A 12,633-nucleotide genomic window follows, 5' to 3' on the forward strand; every position below is an offset into this window, starting at 1 on the left:
CTAAAACTAATATTAAAAACAGGAGAGGAGTTGAGTTGGTATTAAATAGCCTTAAACAGGTAGTTGTAAGTGGTCAATTTGGAAATTCAAATAACCAGCAATGTGTAAATGAAAGCGCATTGGGTACATTAAGCTTGCTTTGTTCTGAGGCCAGAAAAAATGCTTTGACTGAATCATAACAATTGGACTTATATAGGGCTTTTCACCAAAGTCTCAAAGCGCTGGAAGCGTGGACAAGCTAGTACAGTAACGTTCTCCCCTAAGGGTCTGAGCTACCCAGTAAGCTAGTACCAGTTACTCTTGTCTGTCCACGACAGGAACTGTATGGACCAGAACACCAAGGTAACCACCTACTCATCTCGAAAGATGTAATGGATTCTTTAAAGTGCACGTGAGCCAATTGTGTACACTAGGCCTATAGTTTATAGTCCTTATCTGAGAAGACATGGACGTTCCACCACCAGAACCACAGGGTAACGTGCCCTTTCGAACCAGCACCGATATTATGGCTGAGGGTTGTGGCACCCCTGCCTTAACTGCTCGGCCATTTGACTCGCCTATACATCAGTCAGAAAATGTGTTTTCAATTCAATGCAAATATAACTTTAGCTGAAAGTTAGACCACAGTATAGTGATGGACCAGTGACTATCCCACAATTATAGTCATATTTGTAATAAGAGAGCCAACAGACAATTTTCTTTTTGTCATTAAACATCAATTAGACTTGAATATGTTAAACTGAAAATTGTTCAACTTACTTGACAAAGTCTGGGGCTTTAGAGATCACATCTTCAAATTCAGCGAAGGACAGGTGATCATCATCATCGAGATCAGCCTCTTCAAAAATCTATAAAACAGAAAAAATGTGGCTTATTGTTAAAAAAACACATACTTATCTGAAACACACAAAGAATCTCATCAAAAATGTACACATAAACATTGATAGCATGCAGTATACCTCACAACAATTAAAAAAAAGCACACACCATCAATTAACCATGTCGTTTAAAAAAATAAATCACACATATAATTATAGGTAATCTTTTGATGAATTAATGAAACTCCTTCATCAGAGAACACTGCCAACAAGCTGTAAGTTGATTATCCCAACCTTCAGTAAAGCTATAACATTGGCGGCAGCCTAGTCTATGGTTCTGGTGGTTGAACAATTCTTCTTGGATAATGACTATAAACCTTAGTCCCAGCGTACACAATGGCTTGTGTGCACTATAAAGAACCCAGTACATCATTTTAGACAAGTAGGGGGATACACTGGTACAGACAGCATTGTGGTGAATGACGAGAGTTGCTGGTACCGGTTTACCAGGTGGCATAGCATGAGCATCTTGTTTGATGGATACTGCCGCTATACAAATCTACACTATTACTGTTATCAAGAAGACCAAGTTGTACCCTTTTACACGGACTAATACAAAGAATGCCCAACTAGTCAACACTGGTATTTCTAGGACTATCCATTTGAATGCAGATACTGTTAAACTTGCCTAAGTCAATCTAATTTTACATGGCAAATTGTTGTGTATTCCATTATTTAACAATCTGTAAGTCAAATCTTAACTAATTTGAACAATATTTCAATGGCATTTTGGATTCGACTTAGGCAAGTTCAACTGTAGTCAACAAGTGCATATAATAAGTGTTGGCCCATGAACACAAGCAATGTGACAGTGGCGGCAACAGCAGTTCGACAGGCCTAATCAGGCCAGACCTTGGCAACTTGTGGGAGACAGACCTCTAAAATCCTAGTTTTTGGTTGTCAACACAGGTTTGATGAGTGTATACTAATTTTAATTTGACACTTTAAAAACCATGTCTTATTACAAGGCTTAGACGCGAGAAAAAATCTTGTGCTTCTTCACATAGTTTTAACCCTGGGATTTGGAGACGAGCAGGTTAACCACCAAGCTACAACTCTACTTTAATATACAATATTTGCTTTCTGGTCCCTGAAACCATTATTTGGGCAATAGCTTCTAAATTTCAAACTGTTGGCAAATACAAAATCTGAATAATATTATTTGCTGTGAGATAAATACACATTTAAATACAAAACCAAAAAACTTTTGACAACAAAAGTGTATACAAACACATTAATAGTCTAAGCATTTTGAGTTTGAATACTGATGGAGATAATATGTTAGTCTCAAAATATTATTAATCTAAAAACAATATCTTTTATTTTGCCTTACATTATACAAGACACCAAGCCCAGCAGTGTGGAGAAAACTGTATGAATGTTCGTATACAGTATTGTAAGCTCAAATACATCGCAAACAGTAAAATTAGTAAAGCAAGACAGTATGTATTAAGTACGTATATTTATTGGATTACTTACAAGAAATGTTTTCCATGTTCATGTATGAATGTTACTATTACTGTATAGTACAAAACTCTTTTACTAGGCTACCTTTAAACTGGTCAAATCATATTTTATTAACCAAAAACAAACATACAATATACTTTTTTGCTGTTGGCTTTATTTTATTGGGAAAAGTAGGCCTACCAGTCAAAGCGTATGTGAAAAATACAGAACGGTGACTGTATGGCGGCGATAATTGGTGGATATTTTTCTCTTAATCAGACTTTTAATTGACTAAAGTAAGCAATGCCAATTATTATATATAATAATAATAATAATAAATATTATTATTATTATTAAATTATTATTAAATTATTATTATTATTATTAAGTTATTAGTTAGCTCACCTTGTATAGGATCGTTATGGATTTAGTACCTTCTAAAAACTTACCATATTTTAACCCTTGCCTGTATATCCCAAACCCAAGTTCCTTTTCTTTTCTTATGTTCCGTAACTTTTCCTTCTTTTTTCATTCTAATGTTTCCTTATATTTTCTTTCCTCTTACTTTCTTGTTTCCTTATCTTTTTTTCTTTTTTTTCTTTCGGTTTCATATTTTTGCTTTCCTTTTCCGTTTTTGTTCCCTCGTGAATTTTCTTATCTTTCATTTATCTTTCTTGCACGTATTCCCTAATCTTTTCTTTTCCTTTCTTATACTTCCGTAAGTTATCTTTCCATTTCCCACCTTATTTTTCCTTATCCTTTCTTATTTCCTTGTCTTACCTTTCCCTTTCCTTTCTTATGTTTCTAATCTTTTCGATCCTTTCTTTCCTCATATTTTCTTTCTTTCATTTTCTTTCCAAAGCTGTTCCAAAGCGTTGCTGCTGCCCATGTAAATGAACATTGATGGACGACTACGGTACGATGTGACAGAAATTATTCAGAAGTAGAAGATGGGCAGATGAGATCAATGTTTGGTGTCATGCTGTGGAGGAACTTTAAAAATAACTAATACGAAACAGGTTAAAACTATTCAGTTCCTTTAATTGACTACAAACTCATATCATTACTGTCTATGTAAAAAGAATAAAGGATGATGTAATGTATGCATATTACCTAGGCAAGAAAAAAAACAATTTAAATAGTTAATTTGTATTTAGTAGCTAATATTACAAAGTGATAAAATATATATTAAAAATCTACTGTAGTTATTGCACCAATTCTAGGTTAATAGAAAGACTTGTTTTAATATAAGCATTAGCAGAACCAGAATAAAATACAATTGCTCAATGATTTTAACTCGCAATTTAACTAAAAATGTTAAACTGATGATTGTAAAAAACAGATTTAATCTATGTTAATTAATGTTCTATTTTTATAACAATATAGGAAAAAAATATAAAACACATTATGCATCAAATATTTTCTTAAATCAGTAAAACTTGAATCACAAAAAAGTACACAGAAACTGATAAAAATTTGCACCTATTTGTGTATATATTTTTTTTAATTTCTTAATCCAAGCATATGCTCTCAGATATGCCTTGTTTGATTGGGGAATGTTTGATCTAACCGTTTCAATGATCTGACAATGTCTGATGAAGTACAGCATTATTGCATGGGTGGTGCCAGTAACAGGCTGTGGAGAGGTTCCCCCACCTTGTCAGGGATAAAAAAAAATTATAACCTTTCTAACCCTAAGTTGTCATACTCTAGAGCCTCGCCCCCTGGACCCGTATGAGCGGTCCTGGGTAGACCTGTCCAACTGACGCTTCTATTGGGTACATGTGTTGATGTGGTGCTTAGGGTATCGCCATAAGGCCAAATAAAAAAAAAATATTGTGTTGGCCAACCCAGACCAACTCAAAATGGTCGGAATGTAGGGTCTTCATTTTATTTATTTATTTTTACTACAATGAAAATATTTTTTTAATTAGCTAAAAAGGCTGGAATAGGCTTATCTTGCAACGGTAGGCGATACGACAGTGTTATGCGTCGTTTGCTCTTCAATATGGATTTAAAAATGGTATGGTCTTTGTTGTAATTTTGTGTATTTTCTACTTTTTAGGCATAAACACATAATCAGTAAAACATTTTCCTACTAACATACCCATTTTTTGGATTTTCCCAAAACGAGGCCAACACAAGAATTTTCTTTTTTTTTATAGCCTGATGCCCAACATTATATTATGGTACATGAATATTTTTGAAATTTTTATTTAAATTTCTACATAAAGATACAAAATATTGTTTAAGGCACATGTTAAAATACATTTGCATTGTTTTCGAAGTACCTGAGTTAACTGTTACATAAGGTATTACACAATGTTATAATGTATACTTAACTTTAGTCTTCTTGCTTTCATTTAGGGAGAATAGTACTGTTGTATTAAACATACATCCAGTCAAAATAAGTAGAAATACAAATAAAATCAAATTATTGATGTTAACTAAATGTTGAAATGTTCAAAATTTAAATGGAAACTTCCACTGTATTACAGCTAAATAAATACTGTATCAATTATATTAATATTCCTTTTTAACTTGGCAATTGAATAATCTGTTAATTAAAATAATTAAGTAATTATCCAAGTAAAAAATATGACAGTAATCCAATGTTATTTTTGTACCTGTTTCCATAATACGACTATAAATTCATTGTCTTTGCAAGTGACAGGAGTATTGTTATTATTATTGTCATTTTAAATTTCTTTTTCTCAAAATTTTCTTACGTTTTTGGGACTCCTTCTGAAACAAGCCCCTGTGCTTAAAGGGATGTCCGACTCACATGTCCATAGACGTTTCTATGTTTCTAATAGGTGTATTTTATATGGTACTCTGTTTTATAATTTTTACAGAATCTTATTACCAATATACCGTGTCATATTCTTAATTATATATTATTAATAATACTTCTTTAATTAAAGTTATACCTCCTGTCATAACATACAGCAATTAAAGTATTGAACAGCTCAATTAAAAATAATAAATATTTTATCAACTTCTAATAAGACTTAGACACATAGAAAAAAAATATGCAGTTCATCTACAATTACCATTTTGTAATCAAAACATTTCTATTGGTTCATAGCTTCAAATATAAATGTATAATATATGCTAGCTAATATTGATTACAGTGAAAACAAATTTTTAAAAATATTCCAATGCTCTTGTGATCAATTTGTGTAGATTTATAGCAGTATACTGCTTCTTTACATGATGTTGTGATCAAAAGCTCACTTAACACAGCAAAAGTAAAGACAACATAATTTTACACAGGATCTTCCTTAGGTGCTTCTGCTGTGATTTTTGAATACGATCCATGTAGACTATTACACCTTGACTGAGGCTCGGGAGTGCCAGGAAAAAGAAAGTCATCTTGTGAGACCAGTCTGTAAATCTCTTGGTACGGTGGTCGTTGAGGTGTAGTGGTGGAAGTGTTAGACTGCCAGCCTAAATTTCCTAACCATTCTGGTTCACTTGGTGATGTTGGTATTTGATTTGATACATTCTGTTTGAAAGAGATAATTTTTAATTTAATCTGAATTGCTCTCTGACAAGTAGGATTTATTGCCATTCTAAATAGTTACTGTAGTTGCATTTGTATTACAGTACAGTCTGAGTTGGGGTGATGGTTTATATACTGGGAGAATACAAACCGAAACAATATATATATTTTTTAATCATTAAATACAATATTATAATAAATAAATATTATTTAAAAAGTTCAATATAAATGTAGAGTCCATTTCCAAAATGTTTTTAAGTAATTCATTTTCATTTGTTGAATAAATATTATTGTTGTCTCAGCTGGTACCTTTATTTTAATTTGCAATTAACAACAATATATCATAATATTAATTGATATTTAATCATGGTATTGTTATAAACAAATATGGTTAAGACATACCAGTTGTGGTTCATTCAGTTGTTGGACAATATCCTGATAAGAGGGCTCACTCTCTAGTGCACTGAGTAATGCTTTAAAGTCTCTAGCAACACAGGCAGCTTCACGACCTTTCAGTGTGTCTGTACCTGACCCTACACCGTGGTCTAGTTTCCTTAGATTCTGTCATATAAATTAAACAAAATTAGCACCAAAGCTAGAATTTCAATGCAGGTTATTTTGTGTTAGTGGCAGTTTATAATTTTATTTGAAAAAACCACATCTTGGTCTCATACTTAACTTACTTCTTGAAAATCTTGGAACAATTTCTTGCCAATGTTTTGTCCCTGTGCCTTTCCTCCAATCACATCATAGTACTCTCTGGCAACCTAGCAAAAGGGCACAAAAGTTATTAGAATACATAGGCGAGACTTTTTTTATACCTTGTTTAGCGAACCCACCGACTGTAAATATTGATGATTTCGAATAAAAATAACATTTTATTTTTGGCCAATTAGCACACCCACCGCCACGAAAAAGTGGAAATTTCAGAAAAAAATAAATTTTTATTTTTATTACGCCCTCTGCAGCCTTGAAATCTCCAAAGATAAGACATTTATATTTCTTCCTAATTATATGAATTTGAAGCATTTAACCATCCTATTTTACATTCACCAATAAAAATTAATTTTTATTTTCTTCTATGTCTGGATGCTTTTGGCAAAACTATTTGCTAAATAAGAAAACAAAATTTTATTTTTATTTTTATTCCGCCCTCTTCCGATGATCTTAAAAAGAACAAGTACTGTACGCGAAACAAGGAATAAATAAAAGTCTCGCCATGACAACATTGACAAAAAGAACTGAAAACATAAAATAATAATAATAACGGTAACCATGGGCGTCGATTGGTGGGGACAGGGGGGCGCGTCCCCCCACTTTTCAAAGTGGGGGGGGGGGACATCATATCGATTGTCCCCCCCCCCACTTTTCATCAATCTTCTATAATTAAAACCCCACTTTTAAAAGCGAATGGAAAGAATGACAATTACGCATGACTCATGAATTTTGTCTGTTCTCTTTCCAAAGTGCGGTACGTACTTTCCGGACCAAAACCAAGTAAAAACGCATTTGTTTAAACATTTTTTAACCATCTCAGAAACCCACTAGATCGATTTTATGGGTGCAACGACTATCAGAGGCTAAATTTATTGAGAAAACAATATACTGAACGTTGTTGAAATTGGAAGCATGTATCCTTAGGCCAATATTTTTACAAACTCAAAAGTGCACAATTTCTTATATAAACGATTTATTTTCTTTTTGCATATTATTATGACCCGTACGTATATATTAGTGTTTAATATTAACTACATACATAGGATTACTGTTTTTTCTAATTTCACGGATATGATGTCTACCTATTTCGATTAAGTGATAAGCATACCAAAAGTTTACAGACTCCAGTGTTACGTTGACGCAGTCTCGCAATGACGCCATAATAATCAGTGGCAGATTCAAGTGGAGCCGAGCCGACTCTAATTTTTTCAAAATTATTTTTTAAAAATGGGAAAAAAACAAAGGAAAATTAGAATTAGAATTTTATTCTGAGAGTGCCATTTCCGGCAATCTAGAGGTGTCATAATCATAAATTTTCTTTCCTCAGCCCCAACCATGGTCGGGCTGAGGTCTACTTTTCCAACGTGCAAGTCCCTCCCTGTTCCCCCCTCTAATTTGCTTTCCTGGAGCCGCCATTGATAATGATAAATTAAGTAAATCACCTTTATGTTTGTGAAATCAAAATGCTAACTAATGTTTTTTGTGCTCCCTATCTCCCTAGTCCTGTTTGATCGTAAATTAGACGGTATTATTTCCACTCACAATAATTTATCGCAATATTACTTACACAAAAGTGAAATTCAAAAAGTGGAGAAAAGCAAAAACCTCTTGATTGATTTTAAAAGTACGGTACTGTACATGAAAAAAGACTAAATTAATTACTTTAATTATTTTTATGAATGTTAGTTTGCACGAAATATATAAGCGGGCATAATTATGACTAAAAAGGATAATTTTAAAAACTTTTTACGATGAGTATTTCAGTGGCAGATTCAAGGGGCCCAGCCGGCCCACCATCACTATTTTTTTTTTTTCAAAATTTAAAAGTGGAGAAAAATTAAAATTATATTGAAATTCAGTTTGAGAGTGCCATTTCCGACCAACTGGAGGTGCCATAATAATAAATGTTCTTACCTCAGCCCCAACCATGGTGGGGCTGAGGTGGTAGTCCAGCTACACTCTCCATCTGTAAAAGTCCCTCTCTGGGCCAACTCTATTTCAAATTACTGGATCCGCCACTGGTTATTTTAAAAATTTCGTATGGAAATAAATGTTAATTGCATTGCTTAAAATCAATTAAAAGGCTATATGCGCCAGAGCTTCCGGGGCTTCGCCCCCTGGTCCCCAACCATTGCTTGGGCCTACGGCCCAATTTTTCATCTCGCCCCCCCCCCCCCCCACTTTCAGCCACGGATCGACGCCCTTGATGGTAACAACAAAATATACCCTCTTGAAAACGGTCAGATAAACTTTCTCATTCTTATTACAGTAAATAGGTCATTCCTGATGATGACATAATTAATGTCGAAATATTGAATCCCAACACGATGGCGTGTATTTCAATACTTGGAGTATGTATTATACTTTCTTATCTGAGATTAATCAGTGGACCTTTCGGTTAAATAGGCCTGTAATGTGTGTACATACATACATACAAAATACAAAAAATGAGTATTTTTATACGTATTCTTTTTTCCATAAATCGATAAACCCCAAAGTAAAAAGGGGGAGGGGGTGGGGTGGGGTAACCAACGGGAAAATTTTGATTATGGCGGGAAATGAGCTTTCCCGACTTCTGAGGTGTCTTTAAATGACTTAAGTTCTTCAAAATTGAAGGTTTTCCCCTCTTGAAAAGGATTCCATGAATCAATGAACCCCAAAGAGAAATGGGACGGTTCTCCCCGGGAAAATGTTGATTTTTAAATGGCGGGAAATGAGCTTTCCCGACTTCTGAAGTCTTTTAATGACTTTCAACTTCTTCAAAATTCAAGTTTTTCCCCTCTTGAAAAGGTCAGGTTAATTTTCCCCATTCGTATTACAGTAAATAGGCCTTATATACGTATTCTTTTTTCCATGAATCGATAAATCCCAACAAGAAAGGGGAACGGGGGTTCTCCCTGGGAAATTTTTGATTCCTAGATGGCGGTAATTGAGCTTTCCCGACTTCTGAGGTGTCTTTTAATGACTTTTGGAGTTCTTCAAAATTAAAGGTTTCCCCTCTTGAAAACGATTCCATGAATCAATGAACCTCAGAGAGAAATGGGGTTCGGGTTCTCCCCTGGAAAATGTTGATTTCTAAATGGCGAAAAATGAGCTTTCCTGACTTTTGAAGTGTCTTTTAATGAAGTTCTTCAAAATTGAAGGTTCCCCCTTGAAAACGGTTTGGTAAATTTTCTCATTCTTATTACAGTAAATAGGCCTATTATGTGAGTACCGCTGTCTCTTATACACATCTAGATGTGTATAAGACACAAGTGACTTATCATCACCTTAATGTCATTCTTCCAAAACTGATGATTTGTTGCAGTGCTGGTTTTGGGTGCCACTTCTTTTATCTTTAACAGATCAACAAACAATTTCAGATCAGCATATAGGCTTAGACAAGGAGGTGTTAAATAATCTATAGCTCTTTGATTTAGACAATCAAGACCTAGTTTCTAATGCAAGTAAATAGATGCTTATACAATAACCACCAGTAATCAAATAATAATAATTATATATTTGATAATTAGCAAAACAACTATCAAGCAATCAATGAAATTGATTGATAGACTATTGATTATTTCTTGTTGATGAAGCAATGATTGATAATTGATTCAATGATTGATCAAGCAGTCAGTTTTCCAATATATTGGTTAATATATAAACTGATATTTTTTTGTTATATCAATTCTGTATAATTATATTCTGATATCTTGAAACGAGTGTCAGAAGGTCAAACATTGTGGCAGAGAATTCTGTTTTAAAGTGAGTGACTGACTGATTGATTGATTTACTGAGAAATATGAATAAACATATCTACTTTCATAACTAAGACAGCCATCAGAAAAATGCAAAGTATATTCAAAAGAGTGAGTATTAGGCTCAGCGTCCCAGCCACTGCCAATTCTGACGAACTGTAAACATCTGCATCTGGAATGTCTGTTGTATTTACTGATTCCATGGATTGGCTTGCCCTAATAATTAAAGTGGCCCACAGCATTCCCTGGTGATGGTAAATAAGAACACATCATAGTTATTATACTATAGTTGCATGATTGCACATCAAATACCTGTTATCTATATAAAATGTCATTGGTATTTCTCTTCTAAGGACTTAATATTAAGCAATTTAGTAAATCATAACTAGGGCTTTGGCCTCCAGTTGAATAGTTCTATACTTACTGCATTGACAGCGGGAGTCAGCAGAGATGCAGATATTGCAACCCCAATCAGGGAACCAGTGTTGTTCCCAAGAATTGATAATGCTACTCCAGCACCAGATGGCAAGGCTATAAACAGACCAATAAGAAGACTCCGAGGCTCACCCCTAAAACAAAATGGTTGAATCCAATGTGGCTAGGTTTTTGTTTTAGCAAAGTAAAGTAATAATAATGTACATAAAGGCATCATTATTTCATACACTTTCTTTCATTAAAAATTTACAATTTGTCAAAATTTTAGGCTTATAGTGATCAAGATTGCATGTTTTAATGATAATGGTCACAGACTTTCATAGCATCATCTCTGGATTCCTAAAAAACGCTATCACTCAATATTTAGGCCTACTTCCATTTGTGATAAAAGCAGTTTACCGACTAAGTAGATACATTTAAATGTGAGAATGATCAAATCATGAATGTATTGATATACAATTAATAAAATAAGATAACATATATTTCTATAGTAACTTTTGTTTTTGATTTAGTTGAAGTTTGAAGGGATGTCAGTGGTTTGCCTCATAAGGAACATTGAAGAATCAAGTTAGTTCTAAATGGTACTTATAATCTTATTTAGATGTGACTTTGCGTAAGGAAAATATCTTAGGAGTGATGTTTTGCCCTGCCTGACGTGTTATCGTACCGAATACTCAGTACGTTCCTAAATACTTGTGAAAAAACTTATAATTTATACCTGCTTTTCATCTCATCAGTTGGCCACACATCCCCAAGAAATGGATAAGCAACGAAACCAAATAACAGCCCTATAAAAACAATCTATTTTTACTAGTAGTCGCTAAACGTCCTTATGTTTATTTGCATGCATAGTTTTGACTATGGGTACATTCTGGTTTGGTTAATGTTAATATACTTACAGTTAAATAAACAATTTGTATTGTAGACAGTGCTATAAAATACACAAATAAATGGCATTGGTTGTACAGAACTAAAAAATAGACTATAGGCCTACAAGGGATTTAATAATAAATATATTAGCAAAATTAATTCAAGGGATTACTTACCACAGAAAACACACATGAGTAGACCAACAACCTCAGTTTTAATTCCAGTATTTCGTAATGGATTGTGTTTGATTACAATCCCAAATGTACCTCCCATGATTGGTCCCTTGATTGAAAGAAAAAGCCATATAAATTAATGTTGAAATACTTTAGTACTGATGTATATTTAGATGTTGAGATGATTTGGTGGTGAAGGTGCTCATCCTTCAACTCCAACGTCCTGGGTTCAATCCTGGACAAAAAATGAATCCTAATTCTCTCATAAAAAGACTTAGTTATGTACGTACCAAGGGCTTTAAATCATCAGCTTTGCTGTATCATCCTTATGGTAAAAAGGTCAGTCAAAGAATAGATGATACAGGATAGTATAGTATCTGTACAATAAAATCTAAACATTTAGGACTTATATATCAAATTCGATGTTGAGCTCATTTAAAGCCCTTCCTAAAGTTAAGTGCAGCTTTTTTTCTTTCAAAGTAGATATTTCCTACTCAATCTGCTAAAAAGTAAGTTCTGTTTCATTTATTTTTTATACTTTATATTTTTTATTTCCATCACCTTCCACAGCAGGCATAGCACATAACCGCCAAACTTTAGCTCCAATTATCTTTAATTTAGAGTGGCTTTACTTACCATTAACGGTGATATTAGCATACTGGCCACCACTACCACAGAACTGTTCTCTGACAAACCAATTGCAGATATTATACTGTGAATACAAATACAAAGAATGAATATAAAGAATATGGTAAAAGTAGGACAGCATCTTCAATAATATTGAATTAAAAAATAAATATATTTTTATGCATTAATTTAATTGGTAAACTACATAGATTTACATAGCCTATGCTGACCTAGGTAAATTA

General features: G+C 33.5%; 1 protein-coding gene and 2 long non-coding RNA genes across 3 annotated transcripts; 1 reads left to right on the forward strand and 2 right to left on the reverse strand.

Annotated features, from left to right (window-relative positions):
* Positions 1-1,323: 1,323 nt before the first annotated feature.
* On the forward strand, positions 1,324-4,158 carry LOC117124776. The gene is made up of 3 exons (XR_004448017.1): positions 1,324-1,460; positions 2,222-2,331; positions 3,187-4,158. It is a non-coding gene; the product is annotated as an uncharacterized LOC117124776 (long non-coding RNA).
* Positions 3,345-10,401, reverse strand: LOC117124775. Its single transcript, XM_033271105.1, has 5 exons — positions 10,349-10,401; positions 9,816-9,881; positions 6,513-6,596; positions 6,232-6,390; positions 3,345-5,832 (listed from the first exon to the last, which is right to left on the reverse strand). The coding sequence occupies exons 1-5, from the start codon at positions 10,367-10,369 to the stop codon at positions 5,593-5,595; spliced, it is 570 nt and encodes a 189-aa protein (XP_033126996.1). The 5' UTR covers positions 10,370-10,401; the 3' UTR covers positions 3,345-5,592.
* Positions 10,402-11,438: 1,037 nt separating this feature from the next.
* LOC117124754 lies at positions 11,439-12,439 on the reverse strand. Its single transcript, XR_004448015.1, has 3 exons — positions 12,401-12,439; positions 11,768-11,873; positions 11,439-11,509 (listed from the first exon to the last, which is right to left on the reverse strand). It is a non-coding gene; the product is annotated as an uncharacterized LOC117124754 (long non-coding RNA).
* Positions 12,440-12,633: the final 194 nt, after the last annotated feature.

This window comes from Anneissia japonica, unplaced genomic scaffold, assembly GCF_011630105.1.
Source record: "Anneissia japonica isolate Jap-2015-1 unplaced genomic scaffold, ASM1163010v1 scaffold1764_len714935_cov166, whole genome shotgun sequence".
NCBI classification, from domain to species: Eukaryota; Metazoa; Echinodermata; class Crinoidea; order Comatulida; family Comatulidae; genus Anneissia; species Anneissia japonica.